The 9,075-nt window shown below is 51.6% G+C and overlaps 1 protein-coding gene across 1 annotated transcript; it reads right to left on the bottom strand.

The window, feature by feature from the left end:
• Nucleotides 1-3,044: 3,044 nt before the first annotated feature.
• Nucleotides 3,045-4,451, bottom strand: LOC102264011 (olfactory receptor 13J1). The gene has a single exon (XM_005883963.2). It carries the CDS (start codon nt 4,277-4,279, stop codon nt 3,272-3,274), a length of 1,008 nt encoding a protein of 335 aa, XP_005884025.1. The 5' UTR covers nt 4,280-4,451; the 3' UTR covers nt 3,045-3,271.
• Nucleotides 4,452-9,075: the final 4,624 nt, after the last annotated feature.

The following is a 9,075-nucleotide window of genomic DNA, read 5'->3' as shown; positions in this document are numbered from 1 at the left end:
CACAGAGCCTGACGCATGGTAAGGCATCAATGCGTGGTAGCTGATATTCTTAGTATTATGTCCTCTTTCCCAAGCAGATATTCTGATTTTTATATGTTTAAAAAAGATTTACTGAGAGGAGTCAGTATGTTACGGATTCTCCTTACCTCCTCCCTGTTGGCCCAGTGGCATTAGTGCATGCGGGTAGCTGGAGTGGGCTGCCAGGTGAGCTGGCCCAAGAGCAGAGCTGGGAAGTGCCGAGTTCATTACCAGCAGACACACTTGTGCAGGGATGGGCCAGGGCCGTGCCCACTGGGACCAGCCTCCTGATACCTGCCACATAGACAACTTGTCTGCTCCCTGCCTTCAGGGACTTCGCAGTCCCTGCCCAATTTAAAGTTCAAACCCTGCAACTACACAAGATTGCAGGCTTGGCAGCTGTGGGGCTTCAGAGACCCCAGGCTCCGTGTGCTGTCCCTGGGAGGGGGTTGGAGCGGGCACAAGAGAGACACTGGACAGAGAATCTGAAAACTGGGTCTCATTGCAGTCCTGCCCTTTTGGGACTGAAGGTTGGGGACCATGGCTCCCCTGCCCTGGACCTGGGCATACTGGTCTGTGAAATGGCTGTCTTCTTCCAGGATTGTTGTAAGGACCTGGATTCATGGAAGTGTAAGAAAAGCAAATTGCTGTATGGGGTATGAGATCCCAAGCACTTGTGAGGGACCATTAAGTCCGGGATTTAGCCAGGTGCCTGAGGTCTATGGGTTTCTTTCCCCCTTCCCTTCTCAATCCCTTCTCTTTCCTTTTCTGTTTCCTTCCCACAATAAAAAATAAGTTGACACAGTTTAGGGGCTAAAAAACAGTTTTAAGTAAAGCAGCAGCTGATGCAAAATTTTTCCATTATACTATGATTTGGCTTTTGGAATTTTTATCAAGAATACAGGTGAAGATTGTGACCACTTAGTTTTTTTCTTTTAAAGTTATTTTTTAAAAATTTTATTGAATTTATTTGGGGGACATTGATTAATAAAATTATATAGGTTTGGACTCCGCCAGGATTTATTTAAACATTCTCCTATGGTTGGACATTGAGATTCTTACAATTTTTTGTTACTATAAACAATCCCATGATTAATATTCTTGTATATAATTCTTTGTGCCTGTAATTATCTTCTCAGACTTATTCCTAGAAGTAGAGGTGTTGGTCAGAGGGTCTGGAAGTTTTTAAGTCTCTTGATTCATACTCCAACTTACTCTGCAGGAAATTCATATCAGTTTATTCCCATTCCCACCAGCAGTATATGACATTACCTACTTCAACGCACCTTAATTAACAATAGACATTTTAAAAATTCTTTGCCAGTTTCATGGGTGGAGAATTGTATATAATCAGTGGCCTTTCTAACTGTAAATGTGATTAAAAACCCCCAATGCCCACAGGATGAAGTCCGAACTCCTATAGTGGCACCGAAGGCCCCGCAGAACGTCTTGGCTGGCAGCCTTCACCCTGGCTTGGTTGAGAGGGTTGGGGTGCAGGAAGCAGGGTGCTTCTCTCCTCAGTGCCTCTGTTCTGACCAACAGAAGCAGAAAGAGGGACGGAGGGGAACGGAGGGCTCAAGCAAGGGCTATGCTTACCTGCTTGGAGGCCAAGACCAGCTCTCCCGTCATACAGATGGTGCCTCTGAGGCCAGAGCGGGCAGGGAATGGAGATGCTGTGAGAGTCGGGGCCCACTTCTGTGTTCACTGAGCTCTCAGCAAGGAAAGCTGGGAAGAGGCTGAGCACCGGGAAGAGTCGGCTATGGCAGGATGTCAGGGGGATGGGACGAGGAGCTGTAGAGCAAGCCTCCCCAAAGCCAGGTGAGGCCTGGATGCTGCACAGGGAGGTACTGGCAGCTGCTGCTACTAAGGGAAGATGGGGGAATCCAGGCCCTGGGCTGCTCCAGGTGACTGTTGTCCTGGCAGCTGGGCAGGTCTGGAAATCTTGGACTTGAGGCCTCATCACTGCCTCTACTGTCATCTCCCAGGGGCTCTAGGTCTTGCCTGTCATCTGTGCACTCCATCTCAGCTCTGCTCAGATTTAGGAAGAACCCCAGGCTCTGCCATTATTATCCCTACATTGACACTATCATTTGTTTATTGAGGAAACCTATGAGGGGCCTGGGTAGGGCAGGGCTGAACTTTGGAAAAGAGTGGAATTCGACACTCCCTGCTCTGACAGTAATACTAAAAATAGAGCAGGAGGAGCAAAGTGGGGTGGCTTCCAGGAGGAGGTGGCATTTGTGCTGGGCTTTGTGGGTTAGGCACTCCTTTCACACGGGGAGTTGTGTGCTGGGCCGGGGCTGCTTTGTGGGAAGAACCAAGAAGAGCACCGAGCTGGGCAGTGCTGGGTGTTACCGAGGCCCCACTTGGCTGGTGTGTGTGGCTGTCAGGAGTGAGAGTGGGCGACGGGCTGCGGGGTTGGTCAGGACCTCGGATGCCCACTGAAGAGGTAGCACTTCGTCCTGAGAGCAGTGGGGAGCCAGTTAGGGGTTTCAGTCAGGAGAGTGACATGATCACATGTGCTTTTTCAAAAGATCTCCCGGCTGCCCCTGGGAGGAGAGATTGGAAAGAGGAGTAAGACTAGAATGTGGCCCGGCCGGCATGGCTCAGTGGTTGAGCGTCGATCTATGAGCTAGACAGTGGTTGGCAAACTGCGGCTCGCGAGCCACATGCGGCTCTTTGGCCCCTTGAGTGTGGCTCTTCCACAAAATACCGACTTCTGCGCATGGGCCATGAAGTTTCAATCACACTGTCCGTGCGCACCCGCACGTGGTATTTTGTGGAAGAGCCACACTCAAGGGGCCAAAGAGCCGCATGTGGCTTGCGAGCCGCAGTTTGCCGACCACTGACTAGGAGGTCATGGTTCTATTCCCAGTCGGGGCACATGCCTGGGTTGTGGGCTCGATCCCCAGTGTGGAGCATGCAAGAGGCAGCTGGTTGGTGATTCTCTCTTATCATTGATGTTTCTATCTCTCCTTCTTCTCTGAAATCAATAAAATAATATTAAAAAAATAAAGACTGGAATCTGGAGGCCAGCCAGGAGGCTGGCAAACATGCAGGGGGTGATGCTGAGAGCTGGCCAAGGGCAATACCGGGGAAGGAGCAGAGAGGGCGACTGTGAGCTATTCTCTGCACATCGGTGGGACTTGGTGCTGCCTTTCTGGGATGAAGATTCCAGAAACACAGTCCTGTGCCCCACACCATCCTCACTTTAGGCACATGAGGCCTCGCCTACTGACCTGCAGGCCCTCCCTCACTTGGAGGACCATCTCCTGCCCCACACCTTCCTGGCGGCCTCCTTCACCTCCTTGTTCCTCAGGCTGTAGATGACAGGGTTCAGCATGGGCGTGACCACGGCGTAGAGGACTGTGAAGACCTCATCAGAGACGCGGGCCTCCTTGCTCTTGGGCTTCATGTACATGAAGATGACGGTGCCATAGAAAAGCAGCACCACGGCCAGGTGCGCCGAGCAGGTGGAGAAGGCTTTGCGGCGCCCGGCAGCTGAGGGCACCCTCAGGATGGTGGCCAGGATCAGCGTGTAGGACAGGCAGATGAATGCCAGGGGCACGGGCAGCAGCAGAATGGCGCCCACCAGCAGGAGGGCCTCGCTGACTGACGTGTCACCACATGCCAGCTTCAGCACGGCCAGGATCTCACAGGTGAAGTGACTGACCACGCGGTGGCCACAGAAGGGCAGCCTCATGGCGATGACCGTCTCAGTCACTGACTTGAAGAGACAGAGGACCCAGGCGGCTCCTGCCAGCAACCAGCAGAGCCGCTGGCTCATGAGCACCGGGTACCTGAGTGGCCGGCAAATGGCCAGGTAGCGATCGTAGGCCATGATGGCCAGCAGCAGACACTCCGTGGAGCCTGTGGACAGGCTCAGACACATCTGGATGGCGCAGCCAATAAAGGAGATGGTCTTCCGGGCCGACAGGAGGTGGACCAGCATCAGGGGCACGAAGGTGGACGTGTAGCAGATGTCCAGGATGGAGAGGTTGCCCAGGAAAAAGTACATGGGTGTGTGCAGGTGGACATCCAGCACACTCACCGCTACGATGGCCGTGTTCCCCAGCAGAGTCACCAGGTACATGGCCGCGCACAGGGGGAAGAGCAGGCACTCCAGGGATGGGTAGCCAGAGAATCCTTTCAGAACGAACTCAGAGGCCTCTGTCCTATTGACCAGCCCCACAGCTGCAGTGGAGGGAAAGAGGGTGTAGGAGGGTGGGGAGCCCACAGAGCCTCTTTGAGGATGAGGCATATTGCTCTGACACACACTCTCTCTGTGACTTGGGGCAATCCCTGTATTTCTAGGCTGCAATTGATCAATGGGAAAAATGATTTAAATCAGCGCTTCACTGAGTGTGAATGGCAATGTTAGTAGGCAAACTGAAAAATCAAATCGAGACAACATTGGATTAACCAAAAATAAATAAAGCTCTACTACAGGACTTCTCAGAGCCTTTGCTATGCCAGTGTGATTTGTGACTTTCCAAAAGCAATGTAGAATATGTAATGCCCAAACTTATTTGACCATGGATCTTCCTTTTACAGAGCATCCACCAACCTACTATAGATAAATATTCAATGGGCTGGACCAGAGATCCTCACATGCCCCAGAATCACCCGGCAAGTTTGTTAAAACACATTGCTGGGCTCCTTCCCCAGAGTTTCTGACTCAGTAGATCTGGGTGATGCTGCTGCTGTTGGACAAGGTACCACACTTTGAGAACCAATCGGCTAGTTTGTCTCTGAGGGGCCTCCTGATTTGAGGAAGCCTCTGAGCTGCTGCTTTACACTGTTCTCACTACTGGAATGTCCTCCTCTATCCCTCAGCCTGCAGAAATCTGACTTGTCTCTTTAGGTCAGCTCTCGTCTCCATGCATGAAGCATACGTTGTGCCTTGCACTGGAGGGGCTGCTGGCCTCTGAGCTCAATGGGCTCATCCACCTGCTTCCCCTGCCCCCCACAGGACCTGCTTCATCAGCCACTGTGTGTCAGTTGACCTTCAGAATCTGCCTTTATCATGGCCTTTTGAGCTAAAATTTGATGGACCTTTTAGCTCAGCCCCAAACCTATTTTCTCTGGGCCTGAGCCCGAGGTGCTTTGACCTCGTGAATTCTAGGGCATCAGCATGGAAAGCACCCTGAGAGGTCACCTTGTCAAAGCTCTCATTGTGCAGGTGGGGAAACTGAGGTCACAAAGTGGGTCCCTGGCAGCACTGTGACAGCTACACCATGCTCAGGGCGCATGTTTGCTTCTGTCAAGCCCCAAATGGTGGTGGTTCCTTTTGTTGCACTAGATGGAGGCCCTTCCCTGATGTTCCCCTGCAATATTCTCACTAGCTGAGGAGCATGATTCAGTCTTTCCTTGGTGTCAGGTACTTGGCATGGTGTCAGTAAACCCACGGGACATACTGCCCAAGCCTGGGTCTGGATTAAGCACCAGTTCCTGTCAGCGATTCCCTTGCATGAGACGATTTGCTGCTTTTAGTCCTGTGTTTATTCTTTCTGGAATCAAGAAGTGATTGAGTTCCTACTAGGTACAGACATCATGCTAGGCATTAGGGGAACAACTGAGGACACAGTGCCCCCAGGTCACTGAATCCAAACCATTCCCAGGTAGAAAGCTTCTCCAATCTCCACGCCTCGCCTCATCCTGCTTCTGTGTGCATGCCTCCAGTGACAGGAAGCCCATTACTCCCGCAGACATATTTTTACACAGGGTCCAGAGCTCTGGACCCTATTTCAGGGGATAAAGGGCCATTTATGCAGTAAGGAAAGCTCTGCCCTAGCTCTGGACTTCAGATAGAAGGTCTTGCCTCAGCCTGATTGTGTATAGAGACACTGTGGGCTCAGGGGAGGATGAGCTTTGAGCTTCCTCCAAGACTCAGCCGGGAAACTCTGAGGCTGGGTTCCTGGAGACGCACCCCATGTAGCAGTGTCAGTAGTGGCAGGCACTGTGCCAGGGCTGGGGGGAGGTACAGCGGTGGTGGTGTGCTTTCCTGCAGCCGCTGTGTCTAGGTCAGGCCACAGCCTCCTCTTTATATGGCTCCACATACTATAGCTTATCCCCTAAATACTAGCAAACCTCTGCAGCCATTGGCTACCTGCTGGAAAACACTCACATAGGGTCATTACATATGCACCCACTTACATGTGTGTGCACAAACACCTGTTTGACACCCAGGTACACACATTTGTGCCTAGGAGTTTACATGCACACATGCGCTCATGTGCAGGGGTCCTCAAACTTTTTAAACAGGGGGCCAGTTCACTGTCCCTCAGACCGTTGGAGGGCCGGACTATAGTTTTAAAAAAAACTATGAACAAATTCCTATGCACACTGCACATATCTTATTTTGAAGTAAAAAAACAAAACGGGAACAAATACAATGTTTGTATTTGCATGTGGCTCGCGGGCCATAGTTTGAGGACCCCTGCTCATGTGTGTACATGAACAGTCATTCCCATGAGAGTATGTACATATGTAGAGGCATTCACTCTTGCTCTCTCTTCACACACACACACACACACACACACACACACACACACGGAACAGACCCTTGGACCTGTGGCCAGGGTGCCAGAGGCCTGGCAGGACTGCTTCTCCCTGGGAGGAGGTTTGTGGAGACCAGCTCGGCCATGGAAATGTCACTAGAGAAGGAACAGCCCTGAGGGTGGGGAGCAAACTCTGCCTGGGATGAACCCGGAGGACAAAGGAACCTCAGAACAGGGACAAAGTCACCAAACCGGCTGAGTGTCTTGTCTGCCTTCCCGTGCGTGCTGAGGACCCGTGTGCCTCCCTCTCGCCTCCCTCTCTACTGGCCCTCGCTGGGGTGGGGTCTTTGGGAAGAGGATCGGAAGGGTGTGGCCGAGGAACTCTGGTTCCCAAAGCAGGGCAGGGGCTTTGTCTGCAGAGCCCACGGTGGCCATCCTGCCTTCACTTCTCTCCTGGCTACAAAAATCGGTTCAAATGCCACCTCCCCGGGAGCCTTTCTTTATCCTCTCCCGGCCACCCTGAGCCTCTCTCCTTTGGGCCCACAGCCCTGCGTCTGCACCTCTAGGATGGTGCTCACCTTTCTCCCTAACTTCCTGCCTGTTGCCTGTCCCTGCCAGCCCACAGGGATGCCACCGGCCTCTTCTCACCCAGGTTCTGAAGGCCAACTTGAAGCTCCCAGCCTGGCCACAGCCAACTTCTTCCTGGCTTGTGACTTCCTGGGGCTAAGACAAATTGGGAACGAGCGGGCTGCCAAATATGAGCTGTTCCTAGCCTAGATGACACCTCGGAGCTGGGAGGGCTCTTACAGACCAGCAAGGCCAGCCCCTTGTTTTCCGTGGGGAAATGGAGGCCCAGAGAGGGGAAGGGGCTTGCCCAACACCACACAGTGGGTTCGAGGGGGAAGCCAAGGCTCCAGTGATTCCCTGGGATCCTGTCTCCCAGCCTAGACCCCTTCCACTGCCCCACATCCCCATTTTTTCACTTACCTTCAGGCTCTTCCAGATGCATATCGCTGCCTCCTTGAGGGATGTTTCAGAGGGTGTGAGACCAGGGACCTCCTGTGGCTGGAGCTGGAGAAACGCAGGTCAAATAACAGGTCCAGACCCTGGTGGGAGGACATGGGGTTTCATGCTGACCCAGCTTCCCAAACTGAGGAACCGTGCCTAGACTTCCGTAGAATTCAGTGTCGAGTTTGCAACTTAATAATAAAACTAAGTGGAACTTTTAGAATTTGGTGGAATTAGACAAAGTGCTTAGACTTCAGTGGGGTTCTCTGAAGTGTGTCAGGTTTGGTAGGATTAGGAAATTCTTTTAGGCTTGAGACTGAATGGGGTCCCCAATAGTTTACTGTGGGCAGCCAGGACTCCCTGACCTGGACAGCTACCCGCTCCATCCTGGATGACAGCCTCCCGGGGAGCAGGCAAAATGAAAGAGGCGCCTTTCAAAGCTCCCTGTGCGCCAAGGGACTGCACAATCCCCAAGGCAATGTAGAGGGAGAGGGGAAATGTGCCCAACTTAGAAACTTTGGGGTGCTTCAGGGATGATGTCCCAAAGACCTAATTACGCAGAGTCTATTTAGAAACCTTAATTGGTGTGAAAAAGTTGGAGGAAGTGGCTCAGGGCCAGGGATCCACCCTCGCAGGTCAGTCCCTAGACAGTGCTGGCCCAGGAACATTTATGGAATGAATAAATGAATGATAGATGAATAATTAAATGAATGCATAAGTGCCCTAACCAGTTTGGCTCAGTGGATGGAGCATCGGCCTGTGTACTGAAGGGTCCCGGGTTTGATTCCAGCCAAGGGCATGTACCTTGGTTGTGGGCACATTCCCAGTAGGGTGTGTGCAGGAGGCAGCTGATCGATGTTTCTCTCTCATCGATGTTATATATATATATATAAAGAATATGGTTAAATGAATGCATAAGCAATTCAATGAGTAAATTTAAAACTGAATGAATGAGTGAGTGAACAAATGATAGTCAGAGTTGCTTTCCAGGAGAGTTAGAGGTCTTGGCTCAACTGTCATAGGGGTCTTCAGAAAATGCAAAATCTGGAAGAAGAGTAATAGAGGAGGGAACTGGAAGAAGAGAGACAACATTTAGACGATCAGAGCAAAAAGTCCTGCAGATTCTTGACCAATCCCCGTTGTACGGACAGGAGAACCTCCCTAGAGAGGTGAGGGAGTTAGCTCAGCACCACCTAGTGAGACAGCATGGGCCTGGCCTCACTGCTTTGTCCACCCTTGAATCATATATCCCTCCATCGGTGCAAAGCGGGCCTGCTCAGGTCAGTGGATGACTGGATGCCTCTCACCTCCACCTGGCCCCTCCTCCCTGCTCTCAAAACAGTCATCTATACAGTTCCTCCTGAGGTTCCTTCTAGTTCTCAGGGCCCATGCTTCTGCAGGCTACGGGCCTTTTAACCAAATAGGATCATTTTATTTTGGGTTTTGTTACTGTTGTTGGATTTTTATTTCATTGTTTATTCAACTCGCCTCTCCCAATGCTTTACAAGCAGGGTAAGTGAGATTGGGACCCAAATGTTCTCTGGATGCT

This window comes from Myotis brandtii, unplaced genomic scaffold (assembly GCF_000412655.1).
Source record: "Myotis brandtii unplaced genomic scaffold, ASM41265v1 scaffold806, whole genome shotgun sequence".
Taxonomy (NCBI): domain Eukaryota; kingdom Metazoa; phylum Chordata; class Mammalia; order Chiroptera; family Vespertilionidae; genus Myotis; species Myotis brandtii.
This window is presented reverse-complemented; position numbering and strand designations above follow the sequence as displayed.